The 15,204-nt window shown below is 41.1% G+C and overlaps 1 protein-coding gene across 3 annotated transcripts in view; it reads right to left on the bottom strand.

Annotated features, from left to right (window-relative positions):
- Positions 1 to 972: 972 nt before the first annotated feature.
- The window catches only part of rnf24 (ring finger protein 24), a 31,124-nt gene continuing 16,892 nt past the window's right edge, over positions 973 to 15,204 (bottom strand). For 2 of the 3 annotated variants that reach the window (XM_040024081.1, XM_040024079.1), the window contains 4 exons: positions 13,199 to 13,241; positions 11,927 to 11,968; positions 6,801 to 6,880; positions 973 to 4,657 (listed from right to left, as the gene is read on the bottom strand). In XM_040024081.1, the coding sequence (XP_039880015.1) occupies positions 4,516 to 4,657; positions 6,801 to 6,880; positions 11,927 to 11,968; positions 13,199 to 13,241 (307 nt within the window). In that variant the 3' untranslated portion in view covers positions 973 to 4,515. The remainder of the gene's footprint in view (positions 4,658 to 6,800; positions 6,881 to 11,926; positions 11,969 to 13,198; positions 13,242 to 15,204) is intronic. The other variant, XM_040024080.1, reaches the window with a different exon arrangement.

The following is a 15,204-nucleotide window of genomic DNA, read 5'->3' as shown; positions in this document are numbered from 1 at the left end:
GTTGGTTTAGTGATGCGGGGGATATTTTCTTGGCACCAGCTGAGCATCATTTGAACACCACAGACTACCTGAGTATTGACCATGTCCATCCCTTTGTGGCCCGGTGTGTAGTACCCATGTGTGTGGAAGAAAAATGTTTGCAGCTACATCAAAAAAATGTATCAATTTTGTCAAAACTTGTGATTAAAATTGTCCTGCTTCCTTTCATATGCAGGAAGAATCCTACTGGGCATGCCCAGTGTCATGATTCTAGTTTATTTCTTTTTGGAGAAAATAAAAGTGTTACAGTTGCCTCTCATCTGTCCTGCTCAACAACCAGGACCGCATCCATCTGCAATACCAAGAAGTATGCAGTCAGCAAAAAAATATTATATTGTAACTGAAAATGCAGTTTAAACATTTGAGTATTTAACCAGAAGGTGGCGCTGGTGCATCATATTTACTGGCAAACAGTCCCAACAAGGAGTAAATGATACCAGTGAAGAAAAAAAAAAAAAAAAAAAAAGACTTAAGCAGAGGTGGCCTTAATTTTCTGAAGCCATTGTCAGTCACCAGGATAACAGTGGAACATAATTTTTATTTATATTTATAATTTTGATTTAATTCAAATCAGGTTTATTTATATAGCATCAAATCACAATAACAGTCGCTTCAAGGTGGTTTAGACTGTGGGGTAAAAATCTCTGTAAAATATTCTGGAGAAAAATCTAGACAACTAAGCATGAGCAAGTTTGTGGATTTAACAGGAAGCCAATACAGAGAATTACTAGTCTCACAGTATAGTTTTGGATCAACAGACGGCTTTCAGGGAACTTTTAGAACACCCTGCTAATACTGAGTTACATCAGTCCAGCCAAGAGGTACTGAATGCATCTTGAGACAGGACATACAAACATTATTTTTCCCGAGTTGTCAATTTAGTGATACATTTTGACTACATCTGGAAGAGGAAAAGACAAAACACAACAAACATCCTTCCAAAACTTGGAAACTTTATTTACAGTTCAACTCAAGTCACATGCAACATTTTCTTGAAATGAATACCCATGAAATTAGCAAAAAAACAAGAAAAAAAAAAAAAGCATATTATTTTCTCCAAAATAACAATATACAAAAATAGAGCTTACAAATACTGACTGTCTCCAAAAATATTCTGGCTGCAGAATTCTTAGTTTTACAAACAAATGTCTGTGAAAGTCCACAAACGTAATCAGTGTTAACAAAAAAGAGGCAAGAGGGTGTGTTCAGGTACGCTGCTCAAGCTGGGAGGTGGGAGGATTTGTTTGGACAACATTTAAAATAAAAACGGGGGGAAGGGGGGGGGGGGTATTGGTGGGTAAGGAGGTCACTACTGGAGCAGTGGTGAAATAAATAGCACACCATACAAACAAGAAGAAAGTTCACTTCAGGGCGGCAGTGATAGAGATTTCAAAATAAAATTAAATGGTCTGGTCGCTAAAATCAACCACGGAAATGTAACGCAACCCTCATCTGAAAGGAAAAGGTAACAACTTTACCCTTTTGATGAATAAAACTGAGTCTGTCACATTCCCCCATCAAACGCCTTGCCCTAAAGGGACAATAATAAAAGTGGCTTGTGAGGCCGTCATTCGGAAGCTCTCCACTCACAATACGAGTAGATTCTCGGTGTAAAACTGTGCTCCTGACTGTCGTCTATTTATAGCCCGAGGTAACTCAGGAGCGGCGCTGACGTCAACGGTGATTTCAGCGGTGGGAAGTCGTTCATTACTATATTCATGACTGGCTCAGCTTCCAGCCTCTTCTGCCCACAGCCTCACAGAAACTCCCTCGCATCTCTTTGCTCGATCAATCTGATTCACCGTGGGTTGGCGCGCTCTCTTTTAGCGGGATCGGGACGGCACGCGGGAAGGGAAAAAAAAAAATCAGGTGTTAGGCGTTTTACAATCGAGCAACATTTAAGATAGAGCAGACTGCGGGGAAGTGTCAGCTGCCGTTCAGTTTACAGGAAGGAGCTTTTTCTTCTCTTTGTGCACCGTGTGTAAATACACTATTTACGTTACTAGCATCTACATACATCTAACAGTGGTGAAACAAAGTGGCAACTTGACTACGCAAAATAGCACATTTTCACATTAAATCTCTCCTTTTTCTCCTGAAACATACATTCAAAGACAAATCCACTAGCAGGAACAAAGCATTAAGACTTGTGTTATTACCAGCGTCTATCGGGGGACAGTGGAAGAAAGATAAAGTGAAGATCTGGGATTAATAGAAGTGCAGAAAAACAGTCACAGCCTTTTTGTAACCGAAACCAAGAAGAGAGAAGGCAACAAATTCTGCCCGTCACACGCTGCAGGATTTGATGCTGCTTCATTTGTTCAACATAAAACTCTTTTGAAGTGGAGATGTTGTCTGATACACGCCCTGCTCACCAAGTGTCCTAATAAGTCTGTTTGGGATTGGCCAATACGTTTCAATCAGCCTTAACATTTTTATGTAGCACCGTGCTGCTTCCATGCAGGAGGAGTGACCCTCACACAAGACAGAAAAATAACCCTGTTTTTGTTCTTATTTAATGTCCACAGAGGTCAACACTGCGGTGTGTGTGGCCTGACATTCAGATCAAAGTAACAATGGAAGAAGCATCGTCCACGTATTGTGAACCTCAACCTTTGTGTAATAATTGAGAAAGAAAGCAGCCAGAAAACAGAACAATCAGTTAGCATGTTAGCCCTGACAGAAAGCTCACTTTTTGTAGTGGGGGCTCATTTTTTGTTGCTGTTGTTTGTGCTTCTAAAAAAGGTAACACACAGCTGTTACTGGATAGCACACATCATTGATAAAATGACAATCTCTAATTCATCTCAGAGTGATGAAGCTTTTTTCTTTTAGCCCAACAACATATTAACAGGAGACAAAAACAAAAACACAAAAGGTCAGGGGTTCAGGGTTAATGTATGTGTGGCACGAAACAAAAGCACCCTGTACTATACAGAGAGAGGCGAGGGGCGAAAGCGCCAGAATACCACGGCCAAAAAGCTGAACCTGTGTGCGCGTGTGTGAATGAAACTGCTGCTTCATTACAACCTGCTGACTGCTACCTCTGTGGGTGGGGGCCGGAGGGGGGTTCGCGGCTCGAGCCCCTCCCAATGTAAGTGTGGAAATGTTGCCTGAAAGCTATGCTGAGTCCACTAACTCGTTCTCTCTATGAAGCTGTACCGAGATATCACAATAAATATATATATATATATCTATTTTAAAAAAGCATAAATACTAGAGCGGAAGCAAAAACAAATTCAGCGGTAAAAGCAGCGTGCTTAAACTCAGAAGTCATTCAGATTCAGATTCAGAGGGACGTGCGGCGATATTTCGAGTGACGCCGACTCGACCGTATGACACTTTGTTTCTGTGAAATGTTTGCGAAGACGAGTCTCTGCGGCACCCGCGCAGCTCGGCTTCAATGAAATAAAAACGCTGCGAAGCAAAGCGCAACATCTGTGTTAGTTGGGAAACGTCTGAGTGCTTGATTCCTTCTGTTGGCTCTGTTTAACGATTAAGCATCAGTGCATACACACCAACACAATTTGAGGTTAAAACAGTGGGCACCATGAAATGTTGATTTCCTGTGACTGATCCCAACTGTGAGTAATGCCTGGATTGTGGAGGGCTGACAGTATCCACACACGGCTGATGCTATAATTTGTTCACTGCATCATCTTTATGTGTTTGAATCCTTACAAAAAAGGAGAACTGTTACATTATGAATGAGTAATGATGTGGGAACAAATTCTTCACGTTTCATCTGAATTGTGTGCGTGTGGGTTGTGTGCATGTAAAAACCTTTCACATTCAGTCAGACATAAAGTTGAGGATACTTGGACTTCGGTTTCTTGTGTGTGTGCAGCACAAACTAAACAAACTTTCCAAATTTTCCCTTTCTGATGTGTATGTACATTTTGTTTGTTAACAAAAAAACAATCCAAAATGACCTAACCCTGGTTTATTTGTACTGTACATGGAAATGAGAGTTAATGATAAAATATATTGACCTTGGGACTACGAGCCACATGCAAATTCAGGTTTGCCTTTCTCATAAAGTGCTTGTTAAATAAAAGAAAAACTATTGAGATTTTAGTGTACTGTAGTTCTTTTGTCTTTTCCTTCTTCCTCCTGGTCTTTTGCTGGTGTCCCCAGAAAAGTGCTTTGGTTGTGAAAAAGTTATCGACCGTCTCGGTCGAAAAGGAAAACTTCTTCGTTATCAGCTCTTCTTCATTGTCCATGAAAATAAAAATACATGAAAACAGATGACTCTCAGTTAGAGCCGATGTCAGGAAATCCTTTTGTGAACCGATGCAAAAAGATACGAGAGGTGGCGATGGCGGCAGATTCGCAGCTTTTGCGTAGATCTGAGCATTAGCTCCAGTTTCTCCAGTCTGTCCACGCACTCATACCAAAAGTGTACCTGTACAGGTAAGAGCATGAGTGTCGGGATGCGTGTGTTTGTAGTGTACTGTGAAGGAGGCCGTCAGTCTGCTACACCAAGTTCTCAATACCAGGCAAAGGCTGCTCTATCTGCACAGGAGGGTCTGTGCTGCCGGCCTGCTGGGCGAGCTGCAAGACGGGCATGTTGCACAGCGGGCACACTTTCCTCACCTCCAGCCACTTAATGAGGCACCTGAAGGAAAGAAAAAGCACAGCGCTTATAGTTAAAGGCAGGGATGAAAGAAGCGAGTGATTCAGAGGGTACAGGAAATATAGGATAGCAGCTTGTAAGCAGGAAAAAGCATCAAAATCAGAATCAGCTTTATTGATTATTATGGGTTCACATACACGGAGATGGGCTCCGGTTAACTCTTAGCTCTCAATGTACGTAACGGAATTGATAACTGACAACAGCAACACGTATGGCATATTTATATTTACATGTGCAGTGGTGCCACAATGTTGTAATAAATTATGGAATAAACAAAATGCGGTATGTTTAAATCAATTTAGAGAAAGTGCCATGACATAGTTTTTCCACCAGTGGGCGCTAATAAATTGCATGATGTAGCCGTTAACACATTCGCTTTACGGCAGCGGTCCCCAACATTTTTTGCGCCACGGACCGGTTTATGCCCGACAATATTTTCACGGACCTTTAAGGTGTCGCGGATAAATACAACAAAATAAAACTAGTACCGGTACCGAAAACAAAGAAGATTTATTCATAACACACATGAAAAGATCCAGGAAAACAGAGTTAACGATAAAAACAATAACAAAATAACGCTGAAAACCGATAAAAACCCTGAAAACCACACATTTCACACCTGAGCCTCAACTCTCGCGGCCCGGTACCAAACGACTCACGGACCGGTACCGGTCCGAGGCCCAGGGGTTGGGGACTGCTGCTTTACGGGGGTTACACTTCTTTATTAAATCTACCCCATAGGTACGTCATAACCACAGACCCCTTTGACGGAAACGAGATGATAACGAAGTATGAAGAACTATGAAGAAATGCACTGACACTTTTGTTAACAAATAAAAACAAGACAAAATTTTTCTGGAGAGACGAGATCCAATCAGAATTAATCTCCTGCAGTGAGGTTAGACGCACACGTTTGATCAGCCCTCCCATTTTTTAAAACCTAAAACTAGACCAAAACTACAAAAATTTAGATGCCTAAATTATGACTAAAACTAAGTATGGCGCCCTTTTAAAAGCGTTCTTTGCCACAAGTTTCATCTCATAAGTAAATATGCGTTTTGTTTCTCAGTCTTTTGGTCATTACCCAGAGCTCATAATAATAATTAAGTGGTCAAATGTAGATCACCAGAGGCTTGGCTTTCTGTCTTCCAGTGGCTGTGTTCAAGAGGAAAATATGAAACATATATCAGCTCATTAACCAGGAAAAAAAAAACACATACATTTGCAAACCGTCGCGCATCTATTCCTAGAGCCGCTCAGACCCAAGTGTAGCCAAAATCCTCATAAAGAGACAGCCAGGTGAGAGGAGATTTATTTCCAGCTCTCAGAGTGCAACACTTTAAGCCGTTAATAACCACAAACACACATCTACGACTGTATGTACACATCCACAAATCTTGATACAGATTTTGATTACACGCAAGGATCAAGACAAACATATCTCTAAATTCACAAATAATTCTGCACTTGCATGACTCACTAGCACTTCTTCTATTTTATTTCTTTTTCATTAACCAAACATTCACTGGAACCCTATTTTTCTTGTATAATTTGCCTCTCTTGTCATCATTTGTAAAAAGATCTACCCAGCAATACCCTCCTCAATAAACCTTTTCCTCTGCACAGCGGCATGCCTTTCCTTACCTTGCACAAGAGCAGAGCAGTGTATATATAGAGGTGAGGGGTCACTACTCTTGCAGCAACTGCAGAGAAAAACTAGGCCAAGGGAGGCATCGTGCTGTTATAATGAACTCAGTTGAAGTAGGAGGTCATGGGGGGAGGTGTGGGACAAACAGGCTGAAGCAATCCAACATGTCATCTGCAGTTCCCAATTCATAAACACTGGGCTTTAGTTCAATGTCCCAAAAACATGCAACTCTGAGGCATTTGTTATTGTTGGCTTCCACACAAACGCAACAAGCTTGACAATAATTGTTCACCCTAAGTCTCTGAAATTGCAGAACATCTACCGATTTGTATTTACTATACCTAAAAAGCGGGAAAATCAATGGAAATACACCATCCAGATAAAGAAATCTATAATGACTTGTTTGTCCTTGACTGGATGTGTACAAACGTGTGTGTCTGTGTGTGCTTGTGCATGTCAATAAGACCGTGTACTTACTTCCTATGAAAGGCGTGTTTGCATGGACAAATCCCCAGCTCATCTTTCTGTTTGAACTCCTCCAAGCACACTGCACAAATCTGAAAGAGATTGGGGGAGTTAGGAGGTGATTTCTGTATAAAGCCATGCATCATCTTTAGCTTTGTGTTAGTGAAAAGAACAAACACACACACACAAAAAAAAACTTTTACCAACAACACCAAAAACTTAACAAAATCCCGCCCCAAAACACCCTGAAAAAACCCCAAAACCACAGTAAAAAAGTCCAACTGACCAACTATGCCTGTTGTATAACTCTGATGCAACTCTCATGGGGACTTGTTCCGTTCGCGGCCAAGAGGCCACACATTACAGTAGTTTTGGTTTTCCCCTTTTCAACAGGAAAACAATCAACACTGTAATGCAGATGGTGAGAGATTATCAGTTCATTTCTGGAGTCGCAAGTTAGAAAAGCTGAGAGATCTTCAGATCTGGTTTGAATGAAACAAGAAAGCATACTAAAACCCACACTATGACTACAATTCAAGACTTTAAACTCGATTGTAAGACATTAACCATTTCTGGGCAGTTCAGCTCGAGTTCCCTGAAAAAAAGTCCTTGTCAGGGTCATTGAGAAATTCCCGATGAGCAGGATGTGGATGCCATTTTGGTTTAAACAAAAACACTTTCAACTAGCGTAACAGGTCACCTTATAGTTTTAGCTAACTGTTGTGGTTGTGTGGAATTCTTGGAAATTAGGAAGTGAAACATGTGGGGATGGAAAAAATAATATTCCACTGATCCGTTCACCCCTCCACCGCCTGCAAATTCTATTTTGGTGGCTTTAGATGAGCGTGATGATGAGTCCTTGGCCTTTAACTGGGTTAAGAATAGATCCTGGGTTTGTAATGTTGTCACAATCGATTGCAGTAATATTATGATAGCCTATTATGAGCAACACTGGCTCAATCATCCCCTTCCCCCTGACTTTGAGTAACTGCAGGCCTTTCATCAAAGAAACAATGCAGCCCTTTCATGTAGTCGCTGGAATTCGGCACTCATCAAAATTCCCCTATGAGAGACCCAGCAGAGAACGTTATTTCTAAAACTCCTACAGCATCCATCCATCTATACATTTTCTTCCACCAATCCGATTCAAAGTTGCAGAGTTACTATAGCCTATCCCATCTGTCATAGGGTGGAAGGCAGGCTACAATTAGTTTTTCCCCATACAATACTGAGTTTCAATTAACTGGCAACTCAAGAAAGCATTGTTAAACCCAGATTTATCTTCATTACAACTGCTTGGGAAGGCTAGGAGAGCTTCCTAGCTGTCTTGGTAATGTGCCCAGACTAATTTAAAAAGGGTTGCCATTACTCCCCAACTGTTTTACATGGATTACGACTTTTCTGCACTTAGAGTAACAGGTTTTCTTCACTTCACCCATCTCTTCTTTGCTTCATTTCATACATATGGAAGGGAACAGACATAAGTATATTATTCCAGAAATAGAAAACTAGACTCTGAAATCACATTAGCTTCTGTCTATTTTCTCTTTTTGTGTTTGATCAATGTAGCTGACTGACACGCACGCTCATATTAAAGTTGTGCAGAGGTGCAAGCATTGAGTGATGCCTGTGCATGACCGTCGGTGACGCAGGTCTTATTATGATGGAGATGCTGACGTGAATCTATGGTGGGGCAAATTATACAGTTCACAAACACCAAAACTACATCACCTGTGAATAAGTAATGTCCTTTCAGATGGATTTCTCTTCCAGTAAGAAGAGTGCTCGCTCAATTTAATGTTGCTTGAAACAAATTAAAATGAGAAGTGTTCCCAACTGTTCCTATAACTTGCAGCAAATCTTACTACCTATCCATGCCATCAATGGCCAGCTGGAATGATTCCACAGTGGAGGTAAAGTCTAGGAAAGTATTGTGAACTCTGAAATAGATAAACTGTTGGTCTACGAAGCCAATTTTCATAGAGCCTTTACAGTAGAAGCTTTTAATGAGGGGCTCACTGGCTATTCAAACTCGGCGACATTTTCTCTCTAACTTCTATTTTACAAGTGCTGAATGGATGACTGTGGATGAAAAGAACAGTATGGGGGGCTTTAGCTTCCACTCCTCAGGAGTTTTGGACACACAACACTTCTCTGTTAAGATGTCTGCTTTGGTCTCTTGATTGGTGAATAGATCAGTGTTCTTGTTTTTCTCAGTGCCTTTTTCTGTGGCGTCACCCTCACGGCTTAGATGTGACACTGTCGGCCAACTTTTGACAGAACCTATTTTTTCACTGTTAAGTGGATTAATCCTGCAAGCTTCCAAAAACTGTACAAAAAACCCCCAAAAGACACTCTACCCTCTTGTTGATTTTATTGAAGCAAGAACAGTACATGAATGCCAAGCAATGCTCTGCACGTACAAATTTACCAGACAAAGAGCGTTCTTCATTCAACTCAGCCAAGCAACAGAAAGAGATCAAATTAACAGGTAGAGAAAAAGACCATCCGAGGATCAGCGTAATGCTTAAAACGAAATTGTGAGAAAGAGCAGACGTGTGAAGGACTCCGATCTCCTCATCTCTAGTGATGAGAACATGTTGCCTAGCACGCTGGGACCACAAACTGTAATTACCACCCACAGTCTTACCACTTTCTACTGTGTAAAGAGGTACTAAGAGAAACATTAATACCAAGAGTTTCAGTTTCCCCATCTGCAGACGTTTACTTTCATTTCAATCACTGCATGTGCACTTTTTAAAATTAAAAGTTTAGAGGAAGCTGAAGTTTATGATGATGCACTTACATTAAAATCAGGTCACTAACCTTTAGCCATCATTTTTTAACAGGAACACACAACATGTAACATACAGTTAAAAAAGATTTTTTTTAAAAAAGCTCCACCAATGTGTAAAAGAAAAAGAACACTCGCCAAAACCCATCAGTGACAAACAAAAGGACGCTATAATGTATTAGATGTATTCTTTGAATTTAATGCAGCTTTTTAAAAAAAAAAAAGAAAAAAGCAAAATAAACTCCTCACAAAGCAAAATGAACCCTTACAATGCCAAATATTTGCTACATGAGTTTATGATACCTCCATATTATCAATCTAATTCTATTTTTTTAAAGATACAATGTAAACAATAACTTGCCCAAATTCCAAATAACACAAATTAATTAATTTCGTATTTGTCAGAAACTTCAATAAACACTCTAGTTTCAAATAATTTTACTTTTCTGGGCTTTACACGGTTAAAACAACTGAATGTTTACAATAGGCAGTTGCTGCCACTTGCTAACTGTATTCTTGCATACATATTCCCAGGCTATTCATCCAGCTCAACATCAATAACTGTCAACATATGACCAACAACCATATCAAACTGATAAAGCAAATTACACAGCACTAGATAAGATGAATGAAAGATAAAGATATGAAATCATTACCTCTGCCCTACATAGATAGGAAAATGCAACCACAGCAAATAGACACAGTGTTATGTATTGCACTGCTGGAACATGACAGGCATATTTCATGCAGGTCTCAAAGCGTGACTTTTAGTTTTTTTTAATCAAAGTCATTCAGCACTGATGTGTTTGTGCAGCTTTTCCTATTTTAAAAACGTCCCAAAAACAACACGATACACTTGGGAGTTGGGGGGAGGGTTTCCAAGCATCTGGTATATTTTTAGATGTGTGCACTTCTTTATAACTACAAATACACACACACACACACACACACACACACACACAAAAAAGTCTGAGAAGACACAGAAGCATGAACTTCATGTGATGCTATTACGACAGCCACTCTTTACATAAAACCGACATAACATGTAAGACAGTTAATGTAGACTGGGATCAAAGCCATGCTAAAAACAGCACCAGCTTAGGATGGTGCTGTTCAAGTTACAGACTTATATAAACACTCAGTGGGTTCCATATTACACTGCTATGCTATATATATAAAAGACCAAATCCACGTAGCTTAGGCTGTGCTCATTTCCACCGGGTAATCCTGTGAGCCTGGAACTGGGTCAGCCTTGTGTGCATATATATATTATTGTCCTTAAACACAGCTTGGTTACTCTGTCACGCGCTTCATTCACACGACACTTTGTGATGCTTTCTCCCTCGATTCCTAATAACATAAATAAAACCCCGAAGCCTGATGGGACAGCAGGAAATTCCAGCACGGCTGATGAGAAAATATGGCCATGCCTGTGCCAAAGCACACACGAAGATGCTATTTGTTGACATTTCATTTTCGCTGCTCTGTTAAAAGGCTGTCTGCAAGAAGCGATGCAGCTTTACTTCTGCGTTTGTAATTTTCCAACCACACTGAGCTGACACCGAGCATTACGTAATAATAACAGGGAGGACGTTAATGCCTTAACTACACCTTTTCACATGACAATGAGTGAAGACACATGTTGAATGTTGGATGACAAACAGTGCGTATCAGTCATCACTGTTGTCAAACCAAATCTTAACAAACCCTGTTCAAACACGGCGAACGTCTGTTCACGATGTTTATTGCATAACATCTTTGCGGACGTCGCACTCGTTTTACATTGTGGGCCACATAGGGATCACTTTGATGTTAATCCCAGAGATATCTTAATATAAAAAAGACATGCAATTCCAACAGCATGTGTCAAGTTTCTCTACACGATAAAAAAATAAATGTTTGAAATTACAGATAAAGTTTTAGTTAAAAGACTAAAATCTCTGCCCTCCTTCACTTGTTCCAAAGCCATCCAGTTGGCCAGATTGGAGTCTTTGCCAGGCCAATTCTAGCCCCTGGATCTTATGTTTGATACCTCTGCTCTAAACTTTTTTTCTAACATTAAATTGTTGCTTCACAGGCCCCAGGGCTCTGGACTTTGTTTTAAATTAAATGACGACCCAGGACATCGTGGGTTCCTATGCAAGTACAAAACTAAGAGGATGAGATTAAAAACCTGAATAAAAACACACAGTGGGGCTACAGCTAAGACGTTTGTGACTGACAGGTTCAAAATTGACAGAGAACAGTGTCTGCTGCTGATACTGCGTGACAAACTGTTGCAGTAGACGCAGCAAGCGTTGACAGTGATGCCTGATATTAGCCAACGAAACAGAAAAGCACTTACCTCATGCAAATTTAGCTCTTTGACTTTTTCCTTCTGAATGACCTAAAGGTGCAACAACAGAAGAAGAACCATTAGTCAGATTAACACTGTATGAGAATAATTAGAACCAGTTCCTGAACAGAAACATCACAATATTAGACACTAAAATGTGTGATTAACAATCAGAGAGACACAACGCACAAAACACGTGTTTATATTCTGTGATGCCATGTTTGGATGCTTTTTGCATGCTGGTAATACACAGCATTACATAATGTAAGTTTGTTAACACCTTCCATCTCTCTTTCTTTCTTTACACGCTATTATCTGCTCACATCTTTCACATAACCGTGACTTTTCCATCGCTTTACTCTTATCCGGAAGTGCTGGACGTGCACGCGTGCTTACAAAAAACACAAACCCTTTAAAATTCTTGCAGCTGCCTAATGCTGGGCAGACACTGTGCGATTTTTTCAGTCGCGCGATGCAGCTCCTGCTCAACCTGTACGGTTGACTCGCAGGGGTTAGAAGTTCATAGGTCACGATGCAGGGTCTCACAGTATACGGCCCGATGCTCTGATGCGACCTGAGTGCTCACACTGTGCGTCCATAAAATGAAGGTTATAACAGAAATTCTGTCGCTCGCTCTCCCTCTCTGTCTTTCACTCACACAGACACACCACCGCCATCAACTTTCCTAATTGCTAATGAAAAACATTGACCAGGCAGCTGTGATTGAGCAGCAATGTAGATCCAACTATTTTCACGGTTGTTGTGGTCGTGATAATTTTGTGAGGCCACATCGAAAAGGCTCGGATGAGCTTTCCAAAGTTCTACAAGTTGTGCCTCCATCGCTTGTGTCCAGATCACACGCTGCACTGCCGTGCTGCGCCGTCTTTTTCGCTGACATTTGTGTTTGCGCGTGCGCAGTGTGACAAACTGCGGTGACACCCTCGCGACCAAGCGATTGATGATCGGGAGCTGGTCGTGAGGTGTTAATCGCGTCTCGTTACCCCACGTATACTATAAAATGCACAACGCACGATGAAGGCCAAAATCGGGCCGATCGCCAAAACGGTCGCACGACTCAAAAATCGGCTCAAAATGGGCCAAAAATCGCACAGTGTAAGCCCAGCATAAGGAGTCAGCAATGGGAATTTTAAATGATGGCCAATGCACAGCTAATATAAACTAGACACTGCAGTGATACTTCATTTCTGCGGTGCATTTAGCTACAGATGATTTCCTATCTCTGAAGTGTGTGTGTGTGTGTGTGTCTGTGCTTTTTCTTACTTGTTTGTAAGCATATAGCTCTTTGTGCGCCTGGTGCCGTAACCTGGGGAGAAGTAAAGACAAAACACCTTTTTGATTAATAATTGGCCTCCTTCACTTGACTCTATAACACAGAAACAATCCACATGTCCTGAAAAAGAATTTCCTAGAGTCAGTCTACTCTAGTTTATCAGCAGGGGTGCTTTAATTAAAATGATAAACACTGTCATAACTTGGTGTACATAACTAGTTCAGAAATTATTTCGCTAACAGACAGAGCAGTGCGCAACCATGAGATATGTTTGGGTTGTGCATTTTTCTCGTGAGTGCACGAGTCCTGCTTCTGGCAAGCTTCACCCCCTCAAACAGGGTAAGTAAAATATTTCTAAAGCAACATGTTTTTAAATCTTTTTGACTAGCAATGCAGAAGCTGAGAGCAGGGAAGAGAGCCTGGAGAGCTGGAGGTATGCAATGGAGAGGAGAAAGAGTAAAGGCAGCAGAAGCGAGATAGAATACACGTGTGTGAATGAGAGGGAAAGAGCAGGACAGGAGACCATGCAAGGATGCAAGGCAGTGAAGGTCGATGAGTTTAAATACCTGGGGTCAACCATCCAAAGAAACAGACAATGGATAAGAGAGGTGAAGAAGAGAGTGCAGACACGGAGATGTAGTGAGACCTACTATGATGTATGATTTAGAGACAGTGGCACAGACAAAAAGACAGGAGGCTAAGCTGAAGATGCTAAGTTTTTCACTGGGAATGACCAGCAGGGATTAGAAACGGGTACATCAGAGTTTGGACACAAAGTTGAAGCGGCAAAGCCGAGATGGTTTGTTGCAAGGGAGGGCTAATGGATATATTCATAAAAGGGTGTTGAAGATGGAGCTGCCAGGCAGGAGGAAAAGAGGAAGATCACAGAAGTACATGGATGAGCAACAGAGGACATGCAGAGGGTTGATGGAGGCAGACGAGTTGCTGTGGCGACCTCTAAAGGGAGCAGCCGAAAGGAAAGAAAGAAGACGATGAAGGAGAACGCAGTAGTAAGCAAATTACATATTAACAGATACTCTTGGTTTCCTGTCAAAACAAGCACTGAACCTAAGGTAAAATATCAACTCACATCACCAAAAACACAGGGGATCATACATTAAAAGCATTACTGCAGGTTCCTGAGGCACTCTATAAAAGCACAACAAGAGTACCGGTCGATACAACCCGAGTTTAAGCTACAAAAAACATTCAGACAACAGGAAGAACACTGGATAAGAGGTTCTAGGTACTGAGAGGCAGAATAGCGTATGCAAAAACAAACAAACAAATAAACAAATGAAATAAAAAATTAGGGAAGGAAAAAAAAGAGCAAAAGAGATAGGAAAAATTCATAGGTTTGTAAGATTTACCTCCATTACAAGTAACCTTAACCTCTCGCAGCAGAGTGAGAGGGATCTGTAAAACAAGCAGCACAGTCTAGGAGAGAAACTGACATTTTGAAAGAGGTCAGCAGGTAAAGGTGCAGAGACTCCCAGGGGTAGGGGACAAGATCATGGGAGGGTGGGTCATAGGCGACTGATGGGGGGGGGGGGGGGTGCTCATTAGCCCACAAGTACAATGTAAAAGTGGGCAAAAGTGGGAGAATACTTAATATGAAAACCAGGTGCCAAATAGGATAGAATTACGCTGCAGTCAGTGCCACCTACATAAAAACATGTATCATCTGCCCTGTGGTATCATGAGCACGTAATGAATATTATAAACTGCAGTGATGACTAACAGATTCAAATATACTTGCCGCATTTGTTCAGAGCGACTATTAGTGCTCCTTTTCCACGTTACAGAAACACCCAATACTTAAGACTCTTTGAATGTTTGTGCAAACTGAACTGCATATTTTGCACCTGTGTGTGTATGGATTAAAGACTCGCTGAGAGATGTGGTTGCGTTTCTCTGTGAGAGTCTGCCTTCTGTCAAAATGTATCTGCGAGTATATGTCTGCTGGAATCTTGCGAGTGAATTCTAACGTGTTACT

Source organism: Simochromis diagramma, unplaced genomic scaffold (assembly GCF_900408965.1).
Source record: "Simochromis diagramma unplaced genomic scaffold, fSimDia1.1 OVJJ01000302.1, whole genome shotgun sequence".
In the NCBI taxonomy this organism is placed as follows: Eukaryota; Metazoa; Chordata; class Actinopteri; order Cichliformes; family Cichlidae; genus Simochromis; species Simochromis diagramma.
The sequence above is the reverse complement of the archived record's forward strand: the minus strand, read 5'-3'. Positions and strand labels throughout refer to the sequence as shown.